The sequence below is a fragment of the Rhinolophus sinicus genome, chromosome 14, assembly GCF_057876585.1.
Source record: "Rhinolophus sinicus isolate RSI-liver-muscle chromosome 14, RSI-T2T, whole genome shotgun sequence".
NCBI lineage: Eukaryota > Metazoa > Chordata > Mammalia > Chiroptera > Rhinolophidae > Rhinolophus > Rhinolophus sinicus.
Window position 1 is genome coordinate 105,466,038 of NC_142514.1, and position 27,588 is coordinate 105,493,625.

Below are 27,588 nucleotides of genomic sequence, written 5' to 3' on the forward strand. Positions count from 1 at the left end.
TGCACTTGAAATGCATGCTCTTTTATTGTATATAAATTATACCTCAATAAAGTTAAACAAATACCTGTATCAGGCAGCAATCATGATTACAGAAAAAAGACTACAGAGTGAAGAGGTACTTAATGGTAGATGTGGGCAGGCTGAACTGCTGGAAAAGACGAAACCAAATAAACACAAAACTCCGAAAATGCAGTGACTCAGAAAACATAGGGGTTTATTTCTCTCTCATGTAAGTGTCCGGGAAGGTTCTGCCTCTTGAGGTCACCCAAGAAGCCAGGCATCCCATCACAGAAGCTCTGTCATCCTCTGTTAGCCTGGGGTCCATGGACCCCGCACCTAAACCCCCAACCCCACCCCCACCTCGGCCAAATGGGTCTGTGAAAGAATTCGGGAAGTCTTGAATGGGGAAATTGAATGGGGAAAAATTACATCTTCATGTTCACTAGCTTCTAAATAAAGTCTAAAGCTCTTCACGTATGAATAGCTTCTAAAGCTCTTCACGTATGAATAGAGACAACAAATCATTCAGTACCTGTGAATCATTCAGTACCTCACCAACGGAAATCACAGATATTTTCATATCACAATACTTTTACAGAATCTGGAATTATCACTCAAGCTTAACATCACTTTAAAATTATTGTAAAATATTAGACCTGCCTGCTAAATCTTATTTGGTGTGTCAATAAAGAATTGCTATACAACCATGTAACAAATGGGTCATTTAAAATGTTGACAACTATGCGTCAACATAATATCCTTGTTATAATTCTATGTATTTATATTGTGTATTTCAAAACATTATTTCGAAGCCCGGAGATGAGATGCGGGAACGGGTACAACTTTTCTTCTCTCCAAATTCATCCAGAGAAGGGAAGATGGCAACTCCGGGTCCAGATGCAGCTCGTCCGGGTGGAGAACCGGGCCCTCCCCGCCCGGCGCCACCAGGCCCTTGGTCCAGCTCAGGCTTTCGCCTGCGGGGTGCGGCCCCAGAGCAAAGTCCGCGGTGCCAACCCAAGGAGGCGGAGGTCTGCATCGCAGCCGGCGCTGGGCATCGACCGGCCGAGAGTTTCTCCAGCATCCCGGAGCTCTACGCCAAGATCGCGGGCGTGTGTGAGATCTCGCCATCCGAGGTAAGGGCCAGGTGCTGGGGCTCAGCCTCTCTGCCCTCTCCGTTCCTCTTCCGCACACAGCGCGGCAGAAACTGGCCCGGGGCGTTGAGAGGCGCTGCCGAAGCACCAGGTCGGATGAGTCCGGGAGTCTGCAGGGAGCGCCCGGGGGAGTGAGAGGGGCGGTCTTCCCTGGAAGGGACAGGTAAGTCCCAGTGTCGCAGCAAAAGGAAAGAGTGCCCTTGGCTTCACAGAGGAGAGAATTCAAATGTGAGCCCCTGAGGAATTTAAAGGAAAGGTTTATTTATCAGAGAGTAAGATAACAAAGGCCGCCCCATAGACAGAGTGGTGGTCTCTAATCGCTAGTGGAAGAGCGATCCCCGCCAGCCCCGGGGCTAAGGATTATGAGTTTTCTGCTTCCCTGGAAAATTCAGCGGTATGGGGGGAAGGAGGATAGAAGCGCAACGGTAAGTTTATCTTTGACTTCAGTGAGACGCCAGAAGAATAGGGGCAGGTTGGTTTTTAACTCTTGTAAAGCACAACCTGCGTTTAACTTGCCATGGGCTTAACTACAGGGATGGTCCTAATGGAATCTCTAGGCTTCCGGACAGACTGCTCTGTGCCACTGACAACGTCTGCCTTGGTGTGTGCCTTGGAGCACGTAGGCAGCCGGCTTGGAATCCAACCTCTTAGTTTCTTTTGCTGTAAAAATGGTCCTCATGCCCCTTCTCAATATTACCAGGACCAGAGAAAGTCGCCTTCACCACGCTCCAAGATCCGGCTTCTGGGAAACCCGGACAGGGGTGGAGGGGTGGGGGAGTGGGGGGTGGGGCTAGGTGGTGACCTTTCTTCCTCATGCAAAGGAGTGTGCTTTTGTAGTCCAGGATTCAGCTCTTCCAGGCCTGAGTACCTTCCCAGAGTCGTGATCTGGCTGGGCGAATGAACAAGCTCCACTTCATCTGGACTTGACCCTCTTGCTTGTTCTGGAGGGGTGAGAGGGCCATGGCGGAGCATCTGCCAGGTTGAGAGGGAATGGGGGTAGGGGGATGGGGGAGGGGGGGAGCAGCCACAAGGAACTGACCTCTAGGGGATACCAAACAGAGGCCCACTTTGCCCCTTATTTGTCCTGTCCAGCACCAACACCAGTGCATATACATACGTTTACACTAATCTGTTAAGTGTGCAATAGCATTATGTCTATAAAAAAGAAAACGTGCAGATTTTAATTAAAAAACACTTAACTCACAAAAAATTATAACCATCATCTGAGCCGTCAGCTAGTCATAACCTTTTTGCTGATGGAGGGTCTTGCCTTAATGTTGATGGTTGCTGATCGCTCAGGGTGATGGTTACTGTAGGTTGGGGTGGCTATGGCAATTTCTTAAAGTAAGAGAACTACCGTGTTTCCCCGAAAATAAGACCTAGCCGGACAAAGAGCTCTAATGCGTCTTTTGGAGTAAAAATTAATATAAGACCGGGTATTATATTATATTATATTATACCTGGTCATATAGTAAAATAAGACTAAGTAATATATTATATTATATTATATTGTATTGTATTATATTGTATTGTATTGTATTGTATTGTATTGTATTATATTATATTATTATATTATTCCCGGTCTTATAATAAAATAAGACCAGGTCTTATATTAATTTTTCCTCCAAAAGACGCATTAGAGCTGATTGTCTGTCTAGGGCTTATTTGCGGGAAATGCAGAATAAAGTTTCCCGCATCGGTTGACTCTTCTTTTCATGAATGATTTCTCTGTAGCATGCGAGACTATTTAATAGCATTTTACCCAGAGCAGAACTTCTTTCAAAATTGGAGTCAGTCCTCTCAAAACCTGCTGTTTCTTTTTCAACTAAGTTTATGTTATAATCTAAACCCTTTGTTGTCATTTCAACAATGTTTATACCATCTTCCCCAGGAGTAGGTTCCATCTCAAGAAATCACACTCTTTAATCATCCATAAGAAGCAACCTCATCCATGTTTTATCATGAGAGTGTAGCCATTCAATCACATCTTCAGGCGCCACTTCTAATTCTAGTTCTCTTGCTATTTCCATCACATCTACAGTTCCTTCCTCCACTGAACCCCTCAAAGTCATCCATGAAGGTTGGAATCAACTTCTTCCAAATTCTTGTTAATGTTGATCTTTTGACCTCTTGCCATGAATCACAAATGTCCTCAATGGCATCTAGAATGATGAATCCTTTCTTGAAGGTTTTCAATTCACTTTGCCCAGCTGCACCAGGGGAATTACTATCTATGGGAGCTATAACCTCATGAAAAGTATTTCCTAAATAATAAGACTTGAAAGTCAAAATTACTTGTTGATCAATGAACTGCAGAATGGATGTTTTGTTAGCAGGGATGAAAACAGCTTTAATCTCATTGTACTTCTCTATTGGGATTGGATGGCAAATTTCTGAATATATTTCATAATTTCTAGAAGTATATGATTCCCCATAGTATAACTTTTCAATGCTTCAATGCACAAGCCATGATTACTAACAGAACCAAATGTCTTTAGTTCCTCTGTAATTGGAAGCCCAAATGGGTAAACTTATGTTCAGTAATTATTGTTTCTGTATTTTGTTATTTAGAAATGATCTAGATATTCAATGAATTTCCATAATTTAATTTAACTTAGCAAAACTCTAAGGGTGTGAGTGACCAAAATGATTTGAGGAAGTATTTAAGTGGACATTTTATTGTTGAAAAGTTTGTTTATAAACTTGTATGTCTGCATGACATTTTATGCTGATAACTGTGAAGAACTGCCCATTTTAATTAAACCAACAAATTTAAACTACCTCTTATTTACCACAGATTATGTCAGGTCACATGAACTTGAAAACCATCCGGGTTAATTTCTATATTTCTGAGTTTTAGGAACATTTACTTTATATGAGTGCTTATTTTTCTTTAAGCCACTTAGATGGAACTCTTTTACAGGTTAATTTTGGCAATATTATCCAGAGTCTTAAAAATATCACATGTGGGCCCACCCGGTGGTGCAGGTGGTTGGAGCACCGTGCTCCTAATGCTGAGGTCGCCGGTTCGATTCCCACATGGACCAGTGAGCTGCGCCCTCTACAGCTAAGATTATGAACAACAGCTCTCCCTGAGCTGGGCAGCCATGAGCAGCCAGAGGTTGGCGTGAGCTGCTGTGGGCGGCTGAGGGCTACGGTGGGCTACCGTGTGCCTCCATGAACAGCCAGCGGCCTATGTGAGTGGCCTGCAGCCAGCATGAGCGGCCTACTGCTGACTGGCAACCTACTGCCTCAGCTGGGCGGAGCTCAAGTCTCATAATACCAGCATAGGCCAGGGAGCTGTGTTGTACACAACTAGACTGAGAAACAACGGCTTAAACCGGAGTAGAGGGGGAGGCAGAAGTAGGGGGGGAGAAATAAATTAATAAACATAAATAAATAAATAATGCTTTAATGAACATGAGAAAACTGCGTGTATCTTTAAAAAAAAAAATCACATGTACATACCCTACATCCGTAGATATATAAACAGAGAGACAGATGCAAAGACCTCATAGCTTTCATTCCCAAATTTTAGTCATGAGTCAAACACAATGATACAAAATTCACTAGTTTAAAAATAACAGATGCATCCAAATTGTGTTTCAGACAAAGTGAAATTTACCTGCTTAGATGGCTGAAGCTTTTTCACTAATATATATGGAGAAGACTTTTAAGATTGTTATTCATCCTTCCCAAATAATCTTTTTTTTATTCATTCACTATAGATTTTTTTAATTAGATTTGTTGGAGTGACAATGATTGGTAATATTACATAGGTTTCAAGTGTACAATTCTATAATACTTCACCTATGTATCACATTGTGTGCTCACAACCCAAGTAATCTTATGGAGGCTATGGACAAAATTTTGGGTGAGGGAGCTTTTATAGCAGTTCTTTTTTTTAAAAGCCTCTTTTCTCTTTTCTTTTTTTCTTCATTCTTAGGAGGTTGAGGCAGTGTTTTGGCTGTCTCCTGGGGTGCTTATATTTCAAAAACTTGGTATCTTCAAGGGACAGGAAAAGAATGTTTTCCCCTAGGGACTCTGGGATAGATTTGTCTATTATCAGAAGTCTAGGGTAATTACTATTTAAATTTTTCTTTTACTTAAGTATAGGATAATTCTGTTTCCTGATTCTTTATAATATTTACAACATTATGAGATAAATAGGGGAGGTTTGGGGGTTGGTAAAGTTAGGTGGACTTTGAATTGCTTCTAGAGCCACGTTTCTGGTTTTGTAAAGTCTCGATTTGTAAGATAAGGACAGTTACTTTAATTCCTCAAAGAACTGGGTTTTAGCCTGAATGATATCAAGGGTGAGACCTGCCCATCCAAAAACATTTTCTTCAATCTGCTTCTTTATATCAGGAAGAAGATTTCCAACTAGGATGGAAATTAAAAGATTCCTGTGTTCCAAATTTAAATCCATGTGTCTTTGGAACATTTTAACCAAACCTTCCACAAAGTCTTCAGTGTGTTTTCCTCTCCTATGAGTACATATTTTTGTCTTAGCTTAGGAAAGGAGACCTTTGAAAAATGTTCCTATCATGAATATCAGCCTTCAATTTGGCCAAATTCTGACCCTGACCATAGAGCTCCTTTAAAAAAATCCTTTCCATTATCTTAAGTTCAAACAAGACAAATAGTAAATAATCCTGGCAGTATTGAACTCCTTCTTCCCCCCCCCCCACTTTCTCCTTTAAACCTTTGGTGTACCTCAAGTGACTCAACCAAAACCAAGAAGTCTTTGTGACTTAACTGCTGATGGCAAGAGGCATCCCCGAAGAGGGTGCAGAAATACAGTCACCCCGAGATCCTGAGCCATTCCTAAAGACAACCAAAAGAAGAAAGACTTATTCCCCTAAGACCTGACAACAGTTGCTAGGACATTAACTGCAAATAGCAAGCAAGCCACATTTCTATCTGGCCTTATTGTCAGGGCCCCCAACTGGACAGTTGAGCTGCATGCACACACAGAACTGACAACCTGTAATTCCTGGGCAGGCAGAAAGCCAAGGCAAGTTTTCAGAACATACACTAAGACAAACAGAAAAATAATAGCTGTCACTGGGAGGGAAAGAATCAGTGACCAGTGAGTACCCCAAACCAAATTTTAAACAGTCATTATCCAAAGAACAAATTCTTACAAATGCTTTTCTCCTCTTAATCTGAATTTGGAAAGAAAGGGACAACTAGATTTTTACCTTCCTCTCTCAACTAGACACTACAGACAGAGATCTAGGAGAGCAGACTTTGATAAGAACTCTTACCCTTCACCATCTTCTGCCAGTCTTCCAGAAACCCCTGCAAATGGGTTTTTGGAAACCCAGAGCAAGTAGGGTGTCTCAGCAAGTCCGTTCACGGTGGCCAAACTGCATGGAAGAAAAGAGCATTTTTCCTCTACTCTTCTAGGTTCTTGACTGAGACCCTTCTGTGATAAACAAGACATTAAAATAAAAAATAAAAATGTTTTTAAACGAATAGGAGGAATAAAAAAATAATTTTAACTACATATATACAGGAACACCGCAAAGATATGAGACTCAAAATGCAGCCAGGGAATTGAGACTTACATACCATGCTGAACTAGGGAAAGGATAGGGACCTGGAGTTTCACATGAGGGCAGGAGTCAATTCACAGGAAGATGACACAAGGAAATATATGGTAAACAAAGTTTGCCCTGCCATGCAGATAAGTCTCTACACTGTTTTCAGAGGCTCTCCTGTATCTGCAGTTTCTCAAAATACTTAGTCAAGATAATGTTTTTGCCAAAGAGGACTATTTTGAGGTATCATGTTCTGCTACCTTTCAATAACAAAGGTATATGTAATGGGCAATAGGAGCACAGAGGAATAAATTACTAACTAAAACTTTTGAGGAAGTATCAATTGGTACTCAAGCTCAAATTCAAACAATGAATAGAAATTTTCCAAGTTTATCAGAGAGCATCGTGGAAATGGGTGGGCCTGGTATCAGTGTGCAGTGAGGGAAGCAGTGATTTGAGTTTTAGGCAAAGACTCAGGAGCATGGAAGAGTGTTTATTCAGAGACCAACAAGAACTTGGTATTTCTATGTAATCTTCATAAATGTTTATTTCTTTTGTTGATTTTCTATCTCCAGTACATTTCATGGTATCTTACACTTTTTCAGTAAGTACTCGATATTTTTTAAATAAATAAATGAACAGAATAAACTTAAAGATCTACGAGAAAGAGGTTGAGAGTCTGAGATTCGCAAATGCAACTGTAACCATACTTGTTAAAGATTGCTGAAACTTATCTATACCCTATACTTTCTAGGTAAGAAAAAAGAATCAGACCATGCATCGTTACTAACATGCTACAGAATTCACTTAAAAGTGAGAAGACCTGGGTCAATCTCTGCAGTGGTGGTAGGGGGAGTCAGAGTAACCTCCTGAATCTGATTATTTGCCCTGTTAAACATGCTATGCGTATATTGTGAGAAAATACAAAATTTCAGTGGATAGAAGTTGAAGTTGGTCTGAAAATCAGGATTTGGTTTTAAAATTATTCATTCAACTATGCATCAGACACTGTGCTAGGCAGGGGACATACAACGCTGAAGTAGACATTGCTCCACTTCTTTAGTAATTGACAGTCTTTTAGCGATCACAAAGTAAAGAAACTATGCAGCAAACTGTGTGACACAGATTAGAGCTGCCACCATGTCCTTTCTCCTGCATTCATTTTGCCCCAAAACAATCTGGACACAGAATTCAATAACTCTATAGGTTCCTCCACACCATGTTTCAGTAACAGGGAGAAGTCAGGGTTCCGTCCGAAGGTAGTGATTTCATGTGTTGTGGTTTGTACTGGATCTTGTTTGAAACAATTTCATCGCGGACTCCCCAAACGTTAACCAGGTATAAGCTGACCCTTTGTTGTCTAGCTTCTGTTTTTCGTGTGCAGTCCCTGTTTTTGGTCTGTACCACCAGATTCAAACATAGAACCTCTCTGGATTCCATCAAATGACTCCAACCACACACAAGTATATCACACAATCCAGATCTCACTGAGCATTGGTAAGGGACAGAGAGGAGGGGTTTACATCTTGCTCCCCAAAATAAGCTTTTTAAAAAATTTATTTATTTTTGTTACTTTTAACAAAACGGTTTATTAACCTGCAAGGGGCATTAAGTCTGTTGAATCATACTGTCATTCAAAGCATTTTCTACCTACAAAAACTATTTCCGGAATAGTGAGTGGGTTCTAGTTTCCCACTAGGTTTCCCAGGCCCACCAAGTCAGTCTCAAGCAATCACAAAATATAATTAATGAAAACAAAACCCAGAAGAGGAAAGGGAGATGAAGAAATACTTATAATTTATATGGCCTTGGGCTTTCAAAGCCCTTATTTCCTTTCTTCCTGTTCCTCCTGGCTTCCCGGAGGCTGCGGGCCTTGGCTCCGGCACCTCGCGCTCCCCGCACACCCGCACTCTCACAGTCACGTCCCGCCGCCGGGGGCTCCCTTGTCGCCCACGCCCGGCCCTGCCTGATCCGCTGCCTGAAACGCGCTGTCCCAACTCGGCTCCCTCCAACCGCCTCCGCGGAGCTCCTGTCACGAAGATACTCCTCTCCCACCTCTCAAGGCGACCGTCAGCCGACGTCTTGCCTGTCACCTACCCAAAATAAGCTATTAAAATGTATGTAATCTGATATGGAAAGGAACTTCTCTCTCTCCCTCACCCCTCTCCCCTTTACCACGTCCTTCCGTCTCCTCTTTCCCTTTCTTCATGCAGTACCTCGGCTTGTGGGCTGATATCTTCTTTATTAACCAGAGTAATTCAGTCCTGAAGGAGTGTCTACTTCTGAATTTCATACATGGTGTTCAGCCAAACAAAAGCCACCAGTTCCATCTCCCTACCCAGTTAACACGACCATTTTTCTTCCAGACCATTTTACAGGTTATGTTAAGTAACATGAGCATAGTCTTATACACCCATCAGCTATCCTAAGTCTTGCCCCAAAAGACAGGTTGATGCTTTAATTTTTCTGCTTCTCACTGTAATTGTGATAAGTGCTGTAACAGAAGATAGAGGGCAGTGAGAGAACATGTAAGGGACATCCGACTTCCATCTCATGGAGGGAAGAAGCACTAACCCTCGCTAAAACTTAGATGAGTAACCAACAGGTATGTGAAAGTGTTGGCGGTATGGGTTGTTGGCTATGAGAAAAAAAGAAGGAAGTGGTTCACAGAAGAGGAATAAAGTCTTAGAGGCAAATTACAGGTAAAAATAAAACTGAGAGAATACAGATTCACTTCTTACGTGATTCCTTCTCTTGTGTCATCTCTCCTAGGGCACACATCTCAATATGGGCACGTTCTCAAATATGATGGTTCAAAAAATGCTGCTGATGTTGATGTCTTTTTTAGTAGTTGTGTGGATTAATTATATAATATGTCAAAACTCCACAAAGGTAGGAAGAGTTTTCTCTAATTTGACGTGAAGCTCCCTGCATGAGCTGTGTCATGTCAGTCCCAATCAATCCTTTCCCACTCAGTCTCTGCTCTTTCCTCTTCCCTTCTCCACCAAATTTGTCAGAGGGATTGTGGACACTGACTATCTCCATTTCTTCCTTCCCATTCATCCTCAATCCATCCTAAAGAGGATTCTACCTCCAGTATGCCCCCAGAATGAACCCAATGGCCACTAATGACTTTCTTCTCACTAAATCCAGGAGCATGTATTACTTGACCATGTAAATCTAATATTTCATTTTGGGGGTAGGGGGTCGGGGTGGGGAGATATCTATGGGTTTTTTTTATGCAAAAGTGATTTTTAAAATAATCCAATTTCCCTTATTTCTGGATATTACGTCATAGAAAAGTTTTCCCAATCAAAAGTTTTATAGGAATTCACCCATGTTTTATTTTTTTACTTGCAGTTTTTATATTTGAATATCTGATCCACTTGGAATTTATCCTGTTGCATGGTATGAGGCATTGATCTCATTTCACATCTTCCATATCACTGTCCAGTTATTCTAATCCCTGACTAACAATTCCATTTTATGCCCCATGGTTTTGATTGCTGTCTCTATAGCATATGAAATTTGTATAATAATGAGGTCTATTTCTGATTTTCCATTCTGTTCCATTGTCTTTTTATTCATTCACCACTCCACCTTATTTTAATTATACAGATTTTACAAGTAAGTTTTAGTATCTAGTAGGACTAACCCTGTCGACACCCTACTCCTCTACTTTTTTTATCCTTCATATATTTTTTACTATGTTTTCTTCTTTGTTCTGTCAAGTGAATTCTCTAATTGACTTGTGTAGCTCCAGAAAAAAAGGATGGTTTTTATTGTGATTTAATTAAGTGTGTAAATTAACCTTTGAAGAAACAGCATCTTTATGTTGTTAAGTTTTTCTATCTGAGAAAATGGTCTCCTTTCCATTTGCTCAATTTCAATTTTGTTTCCTTCAAATAAATCTCTTTCAAATTTTCCTCAAATAAGTCCTGAACATTCATGTTAAGTTTACAACCTAAGTATTTTACTGTCATTTTGCTATCATGTATCAGGTCATTTCTTCCACTTTTATCGTCTCTCTGGTTTTTGTCCGTATACATGAAGGATATGGAGTTTGTTTATTTGTTCATTTGATTTGTGATGTTTTGTTCTTAAAGACTTTATTTTTAATAGCAGTTTTAGGTTCACAGCAAATTTAAGAGAAAGGTAGAGGAATTTCCCATATACCCCCTGCCCCCACTCATGGGTAGCCTCCCCGATTATCAACATCACTCACATAGTTATATGTATATAATTATGCCATATGAGGTCTGAAAATTAAGTCTGCAAATATTGCAACGATGTTGCTAAACTTTTTTGATATCAGAGAGATTACTCATTATGAATTTATACCAACTGGACAAACACTTAACCAAGTTTACTATTTGGAAGCACTGAAAAGTCTGCCTGAAAAAGCTTGACAAAAATGACCTGAACTTTTCACCAACAATTCATGGCTCTTGCATCACAACAATGCACCAGCTCACATGGCACTGTTTGTGAGGGAGTTTTTAGCCAGTAAACAAGTAATTGTACTGGGACACCCTCCCTACTCACCTGATCTGACCCCCAATGACTTCTTTCTTTGCCTGAAGATAAAGGAAATATTGAAAGGAAGACATTTGGATGACATTCAGGACATCAAGGATAATACGACAACAGCTCTGATTGCCATTCCAGAAAAAGAGTTCCAAAATTGCTTTGAAGGATGGACTAGAGCTGGTGGCATCAGTGCATAGCTTCCCAAGGGGAGTACTTCGAAAGTGACCACAGTGATACTCAGCAATGAGATATGTAGCACTTTTTCTAGGATGAGTTCACGAACTTATTGTCCGAACTCATATATAGCATAGTTATAATCGCTGTTTCAAAGTCTTTGATTATTCTACCACCTAGGTGATCTCCAGATTGTCTTCCATTACTTGTCTTTTTTTGAGTAGGATTACATTTCCTGTTCCCCCAATGCTGAACAATTTTAAATTGTATCCTGGACACTGTGACTGTTAATTATGGAGACTGGGTTTTGTTTTACTCCTCAGAAATGTGCTGATATTTTTGTTGTGGCAGGCAATTGACTTGATTCAACTCAAACAATAAATTTGGTCTCACCTATAATTGGAAGTCACTCAAATCTCAGTTGAGTTCTTTCAGCTTTAGCTGGAAAACACTTTGTGGCTACCTCGCAGGTGTGCTTGAGGGGTCAGTAGAGATGTCATCAGGGTTCATACTCAGAATTTGTGCATGCCCTTCTCTGGCTATCTGTTTCAGGATTTCACCCTCTTTCCAGTGTCACTGCCGACTCAGCCCCCAGATTGTTGAAACCATTTTTTAAAGTGGTGGGTTTCTGTTGCATTTTAGCTACTTCATGCTTCTCTGTGGACTGCCCTCACACTAAAACTTCAAAAACAGGCAAGTTGCCTCTTGCTGGCTCCTTCTTCCAAGTTGCATCTTGCTTCCAACATGTGTCTGCTTTTGTTCACTCTCCACTGCCTTCAGATACCACTTGGTTTTGGTATTATGTTCAGAGTTGATCATTGTTTTCTGAAGAAGAATCAATCTGTCACAAGTTACTTGGCCATATATGAAACAGAGCTTTTTTGTTTTACTTTATAAGTATGTTTCATTCTAACCCACCCATACTCTCATTCCCTTTTTCCCATAGTCACCGTACTATTTTTCCTCATAGTATTCCAGTTCTTATTCAATACATATATTTAGACATATGTGTGACCTCTAAAGGTATATAGTATTATTGTTAGTGTAGTTAATTTACACAAATGATTTCTTAGTTTTTTCAAAATTATTTTTTGATATCTTATCATGTTGCTATTTGTGAATCTAGTTCATGATCACTGAGAGCTACATGTATACCATTATATGAATATACAAAGTTTAACTCATCCACTCTCCTAAGTAACTTGCATCTATCTCTTCCCTAATGTGCTTAATAATGTGATAAACATTTTTATAATGTTTTTAATGTGTATTCTTTGTCTATTTTGGGGTTTACTGATATTTTCTTTTTTATTTTCATTAGTAACTTTTATATTTCACATAAGAATTCTTTATTAGTTTTAGATGTTGCATATGTATTAGCTCAATCTATCATCTGTTAACTTTGTTTATAGTGTCCTTTATTGAATAAAACTTCTAATTTTGAGTCATTGATTATATAAACACTTCTTATACTTTCCACTTTTGAGGTCATATTTAAGAAATAATTCCTGATCTGAGGTCATAAAGAAACCATAAATTTCTTTATATCACATTTTCAGTTATAATATTCATATTTAGGGCTTTAATTCATTTGGACTTTTTGTATGGAGCATGAGATAGAATCTTTTTTTTTCAATCTTTCACAATTTTACCAATACAATTTACCTAATTGTATTGATTTGTGATGATTTCATTAACATATAATATAATAAACTGTCATATGTAAAGTGGTATGTTTCTAGAGTACCTATTCTATGTGATTGGTTTATTTGATAATGTAATTGTACAGTACTGTTTTATTACTATAATTTATGCTAGGCGTGGTATTATGTTTTAAACAGTTCCCAGCTATTCAAGACTATTATATTCCACAAAATTTTAGAATCAGTAATCAGGTTCTCTCTCCTAAACCCATTAAAATCCTCTTGAGAATTTAATTAGAAATACGTAGAATTTTAAAATTATTTGAGAGAAAATTAACAATTTTATAATATTAAGCTTTCCAACTTTGCAAAGTGTTATAGCTTTTCATTCAGCTCTTTTAAAATGTCTTTAAAAGAGTTTTCAAAGTGACTTCGTAAAGGTCAGAGCTTATCTTCTATTGTGTTTTCTGGTAATTATTACTGCTATAGATAAATGCCATTGATTTTTGCAAGTTTATTTTGTATCCAGCTCCTTGCTGACTCTCTTAAGGCTAATAATTTGCTAATTCTGATTTTCTTTGTAGACAATCACATCTGTAAAAAATAAAACAAAAAAGAGAAGAAAGATGAAGAAAAGCCTGTTGTTTCCTTTATAATTCTCATAACTCTGGTTTTTGTTTATATGTTTGTTTGTTTATTCTAATTTATTGTTCAGGACTTCTAGTGTGGCTAACATTTTTTGTCTTCTTCCTGACCTTGAATGGAGAATGTTTAAGGTTTTCTATTTATTGAATTTTAATGCTAAATAAACATTAAAATACATCAAATGCTTTTTTGGCAACTGCATTCCAAATCAGATAAATTTAATAACAATAAAAAACATGAGATTTTTGTAGTGAAACCACTAAGATATATTTAATGATTTTTCCTTCTGGGGCCATCTTTTCAGTTCCACATTAATACATAATTAACTGTGACTAACATACATACACATACACATAACCATATCTATGTATCTATATCAACATAGATAAATAAAGAAAATTTTAAAGCCATGTTCATGAATGAGGTAGGCTTATATTTTTCATGTATTGCGCTTATCAGGTTTTAGTATAAAACATGTTTCTATCTCATAAAATTAACTGTACAGCTTTTCCTCATTATATAAGCTAGGGATATCGATACCCACCAATGAAAACATCTCAGCCTGGGACTTCTGGAAGTGGGAAAAATGGTCACAGGTTACCATCATCGTGATTGCATCATTAATACTGATTAATATTATTATTTCTATGAGTGTGTACTAAATAGTTATTTTCTATCCCAGTTTTCTATTTTCCCTTTCATGCAAATTCAGTTGTTTTTTTTTTAATTTTCCAGAAACATATTAAAAGACTCTTATTTGGAATTTTATTTATTTATGTCTCCCTATATTTCTGGGTTGACTTTGTAAAAAGTTTGTTAATCTTATACGATTTTTCAGATTCAACTTGGGTTCTCCTAATCTTTAAATATCTCATTGCTTTGTCCCTTTTGGTTTACTCTACTGCTTTGTACCAACCATGAGGGTTTTACAGATTGATACTGGGGTACAGTGGAGCCATTTTTTGTTTAACCTTTATGTGTGTTCTAAAGTATGAGGGGTTGACAACCACCAATCTATAACCATTGTCCTCATACTTATCTGATCACAGGATTACCTGTGAGGCTTTGAAAAACATACACTCCTGGTAAGGCTTTTAGTGATTTGTGACTCAGTGTATTTGGGCTGCAGCTTGAGAATCCATATTTTTAGAAGAGTTTTTAGGTACTTCTGACTATCAACAAGATTTGGAAATCATTGAATTTGAGGACTTATAAAACACATTTTAGTGCTAAAAGGATAAGAAGGGACCTCTAAGGTTCTAATGTTTTCTTAAGTTAGAAATTAACAGAAGTTTAGGTGGTTTGGGGGGGAATGTGAAGGTGGCAGCAATCTAGGAAGATGAAAAAGTAAAGAGGAAGAGCTTAGAGAAAGGAAGGTCAGCTCATGAAAATAAACCAGTTGTTCTTATTAAAACATAGAGTGCAAGAGAAGGAGTGCCTGGGATACGACAGTTAAAAAGAGGCCACTGCATATAGCCATATTAAGGTTGGACTTTATCCCAAGAGTAATGAGAAGCCATTGAAGGGGTTTAAGCAGGGAGAAGCCAAGAATAGTTTTGTTTGAGAAGGACTGATTTAGCTGCAGTGGAGAAAATTAATTGGAGAGAAAGCAAGACTGAAGGCTGTGTTCACCCTTCAGATGACTACTATAATCCAGAAGATAAATGATGATGGCTTGAGCTACAATACAGTTGGGAGGAAAAGACTATTAGACACAGGTATAAGATATAAAAGTAATACCAACAGAAGTTAGTGATGACGGGATATAAGATGTTTAAGAAAAGGAAGAATAAATATATTAAATCAATTCATTACTTATAAGTATTCTCTGAGCTATATATGAAGGTCGGACAATTAAGTTTGCGAACTCATCCTAGAAAAAGTGCTATATATCTCATTGCTGAATATCACTATGGTCACCTTTGAGGTACTCCTGTTGGGAAGATATGCACTGATGCCAGTGCCTAGTCCACCCTTCAAAACAATTTTGGAACTCTTTTCCTGGAATGGCCATCAGAGCTGTCGTTGTATTACACTTGATGTCCTGAATGTCATCAAAATGTCTTCCTTGCAATATTTCCTTTGTCTTCAGATAAAGAAAAAACTCATTGGGGGCCAGACCAGGTGAGTAGGGAGGGTGTTCCAATACACTTATTTGTTTACTGGTTAAAAACTCCCTCACAGACAGTGCCGGGTGAACTGTGCATTCAGTCGTGATGCAAGAGCCATGAATTGTTGGTGAAAAGCTCAGGTCATTTTTGTCAAGCTTTTTCAGGCAGCCTTTTCAGCACTTCCAAATAGTAAACTTGGTTAAGTGTTTGTCCAGTTGGTACAAATTCATAATGAGTAATCTCTCTGATGTCAAAAAAGATTAGAAACATTGTTACAACAAGTTTATGAACTTAATCGTCCCACCTTGTATTTCGTATTTAATATATTTACCTACAACTGTTTAGGCATTCTCTAAAATATTGAGGTTAAAAGATAAATGTTTACATTTTATTCAAAATTGTCAGAGAATTTAAAATATATTGATGATAATATGTAAATAAATACTCAAATTCAAAATAAATAAAAATGACTTGGACATTTTGTACTAATGTCACATTCCTTGCCATTTCAGTTTTGTTCTGATCTAAAGATACCCACCTCCCTCCATCTCTGGAACACTTCCACGAAGTCCTCATACATTAAAATACCACTGAGTCCATTAAAACCACCAACAGAAACTGAGCTGAGAATAAAGGGAATCATGGAAAAACTAAACCAGCTGATCCCACCCAGACCCTTCACCGACATGAACACCACCACCAGTGCCGCACACAGCACAGTCACCATCCTCACCCCTCAAGACACATATTGCAAAGGGGATCAGCTAGACATCCTGGTGGAGATGAGGGACCACTTGGGATACAGGAAGGAATATGGCGGGGACTTCCTGAGGGCCAGGATGTCCTCCGCAGCCCTGAAGGCAGGCGCTTCGGGAAAGGTGACAGACTTCAACAATGGCACCTACCTTGTCAGCTTCACTCTGTTCTGGGCGGGCCAGGTGTCTCTGTCTCTCCTGCTCATCCACCCCAGTGAAGGGGTGTCAGCTCTCTGGAGGGCAAGGAACCAAGGCTATGACAGGATTATTTTCAAAGGTAAATTTGTTAATGGCACCACCCATGTCTTCACGGAATGTGGCCACACCTTAAAGTCAAGTGCTGAACTGTGTGAATACCTGGATACTCGAGACCAAGAAGCCTTCTACTGTGTGAGACCTCAACACATGCCCTGTGAGGCCCTTAGTTACATGACTACCAGGAATCGAGGCATTTCTTATCTTACTGTCAAGGAAAAAAGCCTTTTTCACAGGTAAGTATACTTTTAGATACCCTGAGACGTGCCCACAGGCAGAGCTGCATTGCCCTTCTCCGTTAGTATTCAGAATGACCCTCTCTGACCCTCTTCTACTCAAACTCTGATTCAGACATGTGGTGTCTTCATGAGCCCCTGTTCATGACTCCCCCTGCCAAGGTTGGCATTGTCACCAAAATGTTCAATGAAAGAGGACCTATGGTGTAACTCTAGTTATATATGTTGTACTTCTCCATGATGACTACCATGTTTCCCCGAAAATAAGACCTAACCGGAAAATAAGCCCTAGTTTGATTTTTTTTCAGGCTGACATCCCCTGAACATAAGCCCTAATGTGTCTTCTGGAGCAAAAATTAACATAGGACCCAGTCTTGTTTTCGGGGAAACACAGTAGTACTCTCAGAATCAGTTGTGTCTATTACTATAGACCTAGGTTTTACAAAACACATTCAGTGGAAAAGTATTCTGCTATATGTTAATAGATTGTATATAAAAAAAAGGATTCCTTGATAAGTGTATGATAGCATCCATGCTCCTTCATTCCCCATATCACATTCTGTAAATTCTGCCTCTTAAATACCTTGTACATTCATCCATTTCTCTATGCCTAGTACTGCTATCTGAGTTCAGATCATCATCTCATCTAGAATATTTGTCATAGCTTCCCTCCTGCCAATCCTACCCTCTCTAATCCATTGTACACACGGTAGCCTGAGAAATCTTTTCAAAAGCCAACCTTTACTGGTCATCTCCAGTTGATCTAAATATTAGATAATTCTTCAGTGTGTACTTCAAAGACTGGAGGAGTCCTTCATAATCCCCGTGTTGTGATCTAGTGATTCTTAGAAGACCCTGGTTGAACAGGTCTTCAATAACTGGGATATACGCATGTTTCTCCTGTCAATCACGGCTATACCAATGCCATGCTTTTCTCCCCTTGCTCACAAAAAGGTGTTCATTCCTGGTCTCCCAGTTCTCCACTAAGTTGAAAAACACTTCACTGCTTAGAATGATAGGGTCTTTTCATGAGCCACTTTGAGAATTGGCAAAGGGTAACTATGTGCCATCACAAATTCCAGAAACTAGGCCAACCACTAAGACAATCTATCAGTTCCAGATTCTTTTGCTCTTTAGCTCGCTTTCTATAAGTCTCAGGGGCTCAGTTCATTTCCTTTTCCCTTTCCATTCTGCTATTATCCACTTTTTCCCCTGCAGATTCTCTTTCCCTAAGCTTGGTGACAGAGTGGAATGCTAGGCCCTCAGCAATTCCTTTCTTAGCAGTATTCAAAGTCAAGTACTGTGAGCCCCAGTCTTTTTCCCTTAAGAATTCAAAAACTATGCTAAGAAAAAGTAAAGTTTGGATAACAAACATAGAAAAATAATGTAATTATCCATGATCTATAGTCCTTGGCTCCCTTCTATAATCAGTAAAAGCACAGTTGGTTTCTGTTCTTTCTCTTTGATCTCTGATGGTGCAGATCTACTCCTACCCACTAACCATCTTTATGCCTAAATCCCAGTAAAGATGAAAATATCCTGATCTCTTCTGTATTTGAACCTGAAAAGACATGTCACTCAGCCTGTGGGCACTTCTCGGTTATCTACAAGCAGATTTACTTGAATAAATGATGTGGACACACAGAGAGAAGAGAACTTGCAGGTTAGATAAGTACTTAGAATCTAAATTTCCAGGACACACTGATTGCATGTGGCAGATGAGCACAACTGCCCTGGACTTCACGTGCTCTTTGAAAGCTTGACAGTTTTCCAAAATCCTAATTCATATACAATGCCCAACACTATACACAAAATTTACTACAACAATAATAGTTTTCAGTTGTAGAACATTTTAAATTATCCTTCACTCACAAGCAGTGACTTCCATTACCTGTGTTGTGTGGACAGCAGGCTAATTTGTTGTCTTATTTTTTGAAGGTCCAGTGTGGGAGTTGAAATGATAAAACATCTTAAACACATTAATGTCTCCCGATGTAACAGTAAGTTTGCTCTGTGCTGTGGTAGGTGGTGCTTGGCATGGGTCTTGTAAGAGACAGTCTTATGCAGGGGGGAGTTTATCAGTATCAACCCTAGTGATCATGGTTTTCCTGGAGCACAGTTCCTAGCAGGTGTCTATGGCGTCAATCACCTTGAATTTTAAATCAATTCAAGGAAATTAGTTCAAACTCTTTTTTATAACAGAGTTCATCTCAATTTACACAAAAGGGGAAATTATTAGTATCTTACATTCATATTTAAACCTGGGAGTGCATCTCCTAGAGTCGGTGATTCTGTCGAGGGTATCCACAGCTTCAGAATAGAAATGTTTTGGTTGGGTTATCCTAATTCTCTTTTGGCATAACTTTCTGATCTTTAGTTGATGCACAGAGCAATTATATATGGAGTTTCCATTTTATTAAATATGTTTTAGTGGTAAACATAAAGCTATGTTAAAGAATAATGTTTATACTTAGCTTTAAAATAACTTTCTATATAGCTTATCTGAGTTTACCAATAATATTCATTTTGAGATTTACTTCAATTAATGATTTATTGCCTAATATTTATTCATTTATTCAGCAAATATTTATTGAGGTTATAATAGATATGAGGCATTATGGGTAAATGAAGAAAAATAAATATTCAGCAAGGTTGCCATTAACTTATCAATTCTATATAGAAAGTAAAAAGGCAAAAGTGCCTATGTTAAACTTGATATTTGACTTAGCCCTGAAGAATATCTGTAGATTGAGAATGAGGTGAAAGTGAAAACTTGTAAAGATTGTGAGTAGGGTTGCCAGGTTTAGCAAATGATAATACAGGATATCAGTTAAATTTGAAAAATTTCTAAATGCTTATGTATATTACATGAGGTAAAGGGAAAATAATACATGGGCAGTGCTTACTCTAAAAAATTATTCCTTGTTAGAAATAATTCAAATTTAATTTAGTATCCTGTATTTTTTATCTGATAACTCTAGTCATGAGCAAAATTAGCCAGTGGAGTGAGAGCATTTGGAGAAATGTAGCAAACGATGGGGCTAGAAAGAGAGTAAGAAACTAAAGCATAGAAATTCTCAAGTACCATGCTCAGGATTTTAGTGTTTACTCAGTAAGCTTTTGGAAGCTACAAAAACTAATTAAGAAAGAGAGTGAAATAATCTACTTTGTGCTTTAAAAAGCTAATTCACAATTTAACAAAATGTGTATGATCTATAGAAAGACAATTTAAACTGTTACTAAGAGATGTAAAATAAAATTTATATAAACAGAAGAAAAACGCTGTTGTTTCTGGATGGGATGACTTGATATTGAAAAGATGTAAATCAAGTGGTTTAAAACAAAAATATATCATCATGCAGTTCTGTACTTCAGTAATCTAACATCTGTCTCACTGGGCTGAAATCAAGGTGTAGCAGGGCTGCATTCCTTTCTGGAGGCTCTCAGGGAGAATCTGTTTCCTTGCCTTTTCCTGCTTCTAGAGGCTGCCCACACTCCTCACAGTCCCCTTCCTCTACCTCCAAACCTGCAAAGTGGGTGAATCCTCCAATTACATCTTTCTGACCCGTTCTTCTGCCTCCCTCTTCCATTTTTGAGGACTAATGAGATTTAAATTGGTCCCACCTACATAATCCAGGATAGTCTCCCATTTCAAAGTCCATATCCTTAATCACATTTGGAAAATCCATTTTGCCTTAGAATATAACAAGTTCACAGGTCCCAGAGATTAAGACATGTATATTTTTGGGAGGCCATTATTCTGCCTATCGCAATCTCTAAAGTAGTCAATAAATATAATGGAATCTTAATACTATTATCAGCATACTGTTAAAAACCCTCAAGCCTATTCTAAAATTATATAAACTAAACATGTAAGATTAATCATCAGAGAATGTGCTATATATTTGGAATGGTCCTACAGAGTACTGAGTTTGATACTTGGCAAAATGAATACCCTGACACATAAATATTATAAAAGATATGGCTTTCAATAATAAGCTCAAAGGCTATTTTCTCACCAAAGTATGCCAGTACGTTATCGGATGGGAATATTTAATAAGCACGGATTTTAAGTTCCCAGCGTTATGGTATTCAACCATCCACGGTGCAAAGTTATCAAGACTCATAGAAATCCAACCATGTCACAGTGAAGTTCCAACATAATCATAGGTTTATTAAAACTCTCTTTTTTGGCAAGCCAAATCAACAGGACTTAACCATTCCAGGTAATAGCTATTCCAGAATTTTCCAATTCTGCCACCAGCACCTCTTTGTCACTTTGTCCGCAAGTTACAAACATAATACAATCATGTTGATGACTGTTCTGTGGACATAGGCAACCAGAGACTGTATTGGCATAGAATTAACTCCTGGTTATTCACAGAAGGTGAAAGCATTCATGAAACTCTACAAAGTGGCAGAGCAAGAAAACTATTTAAGTCAGGCAGAGAGAGACTTCTGTTTGGAACTGGCAAAAAGAGTTTTGCCAGAGCAGATTCTGATGGAGACAGCTGCTGAGACAGAGGGGTAAGAGAAATACTGGCAAAAGGAGTTTTGCCAGGGCAGAGTCTCAGGGGGACATCTGTGCTGATGAGGAGTGCTGGGTTTTTATATTTTTCCATGCAGGATGTAGGGTGCTTGTCAACCTGCAGTGGGGCTGCCATTACATTTGTCTTCTCCTGGGAACTGTTCTGTTGCCAGCTATGATGGGTGTAAGGTGCTTGTCAACTTGCAGGTGCAGTGCTAGCCAGGGCATTCAGAGCCAAGCAGTTAATTTTTAAGCTCATTCCTGCTAACTCACAAGCTCGCTCCTGTTAACTCTTTACTTGTTTCATCAGAGACTACAAGTGAAGCACAGACTGACTATGGGTAGTCTCCCACTATCCGTTACCCATTCCCTCTTTAGTAATAGGACACCATAATTTTAGCTGGGCCCATGATCATCAAGCTAAAGACCACCGCCTCCCTTGCAGCTAGTTGTGGCCATTAGATTTTTGCCAGAATTGTGAGTGGAAGTGATACAGGAAACTTCTAGGTCACACTTCCATTTCTCCCCTTCCTAGTGGCTGAACTGTAGCTATAATGGTGAAAGATGAAAGAGCCATGTTAGAACATGAGCTTGAAGTCATATATTAAGAACAGCACCTTGATTGTGGTAATAGTATCATGGGTGTATGCATATGTTCAAACTCATCAAACTATGTACATTTAATATGTGCAATTTTTGCATACCAATTATACCTCAATAAAGATATAAAAAAATAAAGTTAAGGTTATACCCCCCGCCAAGAAAAAACAAAGGAAAGAAAAAAAGGCAGAACAATAAGAGTCCCTGTCAACATGCAATATCATATTAATCTGGCCTGCTCACTCTAGGACTGTTGTATGAGGAATAAATTTATATTTTAAGTCATTATTATCTGCTTCCTATCTAATATAGAATGTGATGTTAGTACAGAATTGCTGATGTAACAAAACCTAAAATACGAGGCATTGGCTCAGTGGTGGGGGCGTGGCATAGTGAGTGAAAAGGAAATATGACAGGTAGGAAACCTGATGATCTTTGTTATGCCATAGCAAAACTTTTGGAGCTTTGCTACCTGAAATAACTTGGGAGGCAGACCATGTGCCAACAGAGCCTGTAATTCTAATAGGACTTATTGGGAAGTCTCAGAATATTGGTTTGTGTCAGCTGTTTTATGTCACTTTTGGCAAACTCCTACTTAAATTTTCATCCGAGCTAGGTACTTTATATTGTTTGAAGTTTTTTAAAATGTGGACATATTTTAAGCTATTTTTAACTTAAGATATTTCTATGAAAAAAACTCATAGAAAAGTAAGATTATTGCTTCATTAATGGAACAAAATTAAGCGATTTGATGCAAGTACACCAACTGGCACACCACTAATATTCACATTTGAATCAAAAGCCTAACTCACCACAGAATCACTAGGGATGACGAAGAAGTGAGAGAACTTCAAGACTCAGCCGATGACCAGATTTGGGAGAAAATAAACAGGGAGGAGCCAAGATGACTCAAACTCTCTCAAAAGAACAAGTAAAACAAAACTGGTGGTCAAAGAATAGTACTAGGGAGAAAATGAATCAGGAAAGAGAGGAAGAGGGAAAGAGATCCATAAAGGGAAGAACAAAGAAAGAAAGGTGAACGTTTAACTTACGCCAATGATCACTTACCACAACTATCCATTACCAGAGAGTGAAAAGATAAAAGAGAAATGCCAAGTTGGAATGAAGATTCCTGTTCCTAGTGGTTATACTTTAGATGGAAGGTGGATTACAACATTTTGCAACCAGATTCAGCTAAATACAATAAAGATAAATGGCTGTTTGAAAGGAAAGCTCATTTACCTGTTAGGAGACTCTACACTGCGTCAGTGGATCTACTACTTACCCAAGGTTTTAAAAAGTATGTAATTATTTTATATATTTTTTAAAAATTCAGGTTGTTGTTTTACTAAATGTATCGGGGTGACATTGGTTAACAAAATTATATACGTTTCAAGTGTACAATTCTATAACGCATCATCTCTCTATTGTATTGTTTTCTCCACCCTGAATCAGTTCTTCCATCACCATATATTTGACTCCTTTTACCCTCTCCTACTCCCTTTACCTGCCTCCCCTTACCCTCTGGTAACCACTAACCTGTTGTGTGTGTTTTTGCTTGTTTGTTTGTCTTGTTTGTTTGTTGCTTTCAGTTTTGTATCCCACATATGATAGAAATCATGGTTCTCAACTTTTTCTGTCTGATTTATTTTGCTTAGCATGATAATCTCAGGATCCATCCATGTGGTTGCAAATGGCAGTACTTCATCTTTCTTACGGCTAATATTCCATTGTATATATGTACCACATCTTCTACATCCAATCACCTATCGAAGCACACTTCTGTTGCTTCCATTTCCTGGCCACCATAAATAATGCTGCAATGAACATAGGGGTACATATATCTTTACGGATAATTGTTTTCAGATTTTTGGGATAGATACCCAGAGCAGGGATTCCTGGGTCATATGATAATTCTATTCTTAATTTTTTGAGGAACCTCCATACTCCACATTTTTCCATAGTGGCTGTACCAATTTACATTCCCAACAGCAGTGTATGAGGATTCCTTTTTCTCCACAACCGCTCCAACACTTGTTATTATTTGGCTTATTGATAATAGCCATTCTAAGAGGTGTGAGGTCGTATCTCATTGTAGTTTTGATTTGCATTTTCCTGATAGCTAATGAAGTTGAGCATCTTTTCATATATCTTTTGAGTGTTTGTATGTCTTCTTGGGAACAGTGTCTGTTCAGGTACTCTGTTCTCTCATTTTGGCTATTTTGTTTTCAACTTCATTTAGCTTTCTAGATTTGAGCCTTTTAATTTAAAATATATTTTATTCCCTCTTTCATAAGAAATGTTGTCCCTCATAAATTCCAATGAAAATTTTATATTTTGATTGACATTTCACACATATGCATAGGTACGTAATCTATGCTAGAGTGTAGAAATTCTTCAGTCAGAAATAATCTAGGTGGGTACAGGTGTGATCAAAAAATATGGTGAATGTTTAAATTTTAAAAATGTATTACAGTAAAAGACACATTGCCATTAATCCCCCTCAAAATACACCCCGCACTTCAAACACACTTATCCCATTGTTCTTGCCACTTTCTGAAGCAGTCCTGGAAGTCCTCTTTCGTGAGTGTCTTTACTTCATCCTCCATCATGACAACGCTCCATGTCACACATCGCTTCTGGTATATGGCAGTTTCTGTCAAATAAAAACATTACAGGGCCAGCCCGGTGGCTCAGGCAGTTAGAGCTCCATGCTCCTAACTCCGAAGGCTGCCAGTTCGATTCCCACATGGGCCAGTGGGCTCTCAATCACAAGGTTGCCAGTTCAATTCCTCGAGTCCCGCAAGGGATGGTGGGCTCCGCCCCTGCAACTAAGATTGAACACGGCACCTTGAGCTGAGCTGCCGCTGAGCTCCCAGATGGCTCAGTTGGTTGGAGCGTGTCCTCTCAACCACAAGGTTGCCAGTTCGATTCCTCGAGTCCTGCAAGGGATGGTGGACTGCGCCCCCTGCAACTAGCAATGGCAACTGGACCTGGAGCTCAGCTGCACCTTCCACAACTAAGACTAAAAGGACAACAACTTGACTTGGAAAAAAAGTCCTGGAAGTACACATGGTTCCCCCAATAAAGTCCTGTTCCCCTTCCCCAATAAAATCTTTAAAAAAAAAAAAAAAGCATTATGGTGTGTCCTCATCCACTTTATTCACCAGATCTGGCTCCATGTGACTTCTGGCTCTTCCCAAAGTTAAATGACCATGCAAGGTAAACATTTTGAATCGATTCAGGACATCAAGGCAGACACAACAGCACAACTAAAGACACTCAAGAAAGAGGACTTCCAGAACTGCTTCAGAAAGTGGCAAGAAATGGGATAAGTGTGTTCAAAGTGGGGACAGGGGGTATTTTGAGGGAGATTAATGGCAATGTGCCTTTTACTATAATATATATATATTTTTTAAATTTAAACATTCACTATTTTTTATCACACCTCATATTTTAAATGATAGGATGTTCATTTAAAAATATTTTTTGTTGCCTTCTAGTTAAAAGATTTATTTATTTTTTTTATCAGCACTAAAATTTTTTGATCTTCACGGAACTGGAGTTTTCAAGAAACATTTGCTTCTGGATGCAGAAAGACATATACAAATTCAGTGGGAAAAACATAGCCATCCTTTTATCACTCTCCAGCTCTACTCTGTGATAGATGAGAATTATATACCTCGGAAGATTGACCGGATATCAGGTGACAAAAACACAGCTATTGTCATCACCCTTGGCCAGCACTTCCGACCCCTCCCCATTGACATATTCATTCGCAGGGCCATCAATATTTGAAAAGCTATTGAACGACTGTTCCTGAGAAGCCCGACCACTAAAGTGATCCTTAAGATGGAAAACATCAGGGAGATGCACATAGATACAGAGAGGTTTGGAGACTTTCATGGTTATATTCAATATCTTATCATGAAGGATATTTTCAGTGTTCTCAATGTAGGTGTCATTGATGCCTGGGACATGACCATTGCATATGGCACCAATACTGTCCACCCACCTGATCATGTGATTGGAAATCAGATTGACCTGTTCTTCAACTACATTTGCTAAAGCCTAAATATAGAAAATCCCTAGGGACCCATCTTTGCCAATAATTCAACTTGTATTGTTAGAGAAGTTTTGTTTACTTTAGGGAATAAGAAAATCAAATTTAAAAGAATCTGTCTAGGCAGGGAGGACACTTAAGAAGAAAAACAACCAGGTCGGCCCGGTGGCTCAGGTTGTTGGAGCGCCGTGCTCCTAATGCCAAGGTGGCCAGTTCGATTCCCACATGGGCCAGTGAGCTGCTCCTTCTACAACTAAGATTGTGAACAACAGCTCTCCCTGGAGCTGGGCTGCCCACGTTAACAGCCTGAGGTTGGCATGAGCTGCTGCAGGATGCTGTGTGCTGCCATGGGCTACCAGGAGCGGCCGGTGGCCAGCAGGAGTGGCCAGCAGCCGGCAAGAGCTGCCGTGAGCTGCTGTGGGCAGCCGACAGACAACCGGCGACCAACTGCCTCAGCGGTGGGTAGTTCAAGGCTCATAAGACCAGCATGCGCCAGGGAGCTGTGTCCTACACAATTAGACTGAGAGCAACGGCTAGAACTGGAGCGGGGGGCGGGGGGCCGGGGAGGTGGAAGAAGGGGGGAAAAAAGGAAAAACGCAACCAATATAGGATACAAAGCCAAGAGAATCAGACATGAAGAATGATTATAATATGTCCGATGCTTGTCTATGAGTGATAATAAATGTTTGTATTCCTTAAGCAAGTCTGGTCACGATTTCTGTTATTTGTGGCAAGGTAAAGGTAAAAGAAAATAAACATGATTGTCATGATGGTCTAAAATACTGGCCATCTAACTTTTTCTGTAAAGGGATAGATAGTAAATGTTTCAGGTTTTGCAGGCCATTTGTCTCTGTCACAACTGCTCAACTCTGCCATTGTATGTGAAATCAGCCATAGACAACATGTAAATGAATGAGTATGATTATGTGCCAATAAAACTTTATTTGTGGACACTGAAATTTGAATTTCATATGGTTTCACATGTCAAGAAATATTATTCTATTTTAATTTTCTCCCATTTTTATTAAAAAAGCAAAAATCATTCTTAGATCATGGACCTCCCCAAAAATGTGGTGAACCACAAATGACCTCCAAGCCATAGCTTACCAAAACCTAGTTTAAAACAAAAACTTGGTAGAATTGAAAACAAATTCCTTGAAAGTTGAGGAAAAAAACTAGTAACTAGAATAAAAGAAACTCTTATAACTTGAGAAAGTTATTCTAGCAGAAAACTACAGCAAACATCACTTAATGAATGAAACATAACAAACATTTGTTACTAACATCAGAAAGAAAACATGAATGTCTGTCACTACTTCTATTCAACAATGTACTGACAATACATGTCAGA

At 38.8% G+C, this 27,588-nt stretch overlaps 1 protein-coding gene across 1 annotated transcript; it reads left to right on the top strand.

The window, feature by feature from the left end:
- The first annotated feature begins 848 nt into the window (after positions 1-848).
- Positions 849-26,762, top strand: NXPE1 (neurexophilin and PC-esterase domain family member 1). The gene is given in 6 exon segments (XM_074335448.2): positions 849-1,133; positions 9,470-9,589; positions 16,313-17,046; positions 18,985-19,046; positions 23,262-23,474; positions 25,707-26,762. Coding segments are annotated over 6 exon segments (1,920 nt in total). The 5' UTR covers positions 849-878; the 3' UTR covers positions 26,243-26,762.
- The last annotated feature ends 826 nt before the right edge of the window (positions 26,763-27,588 follow it).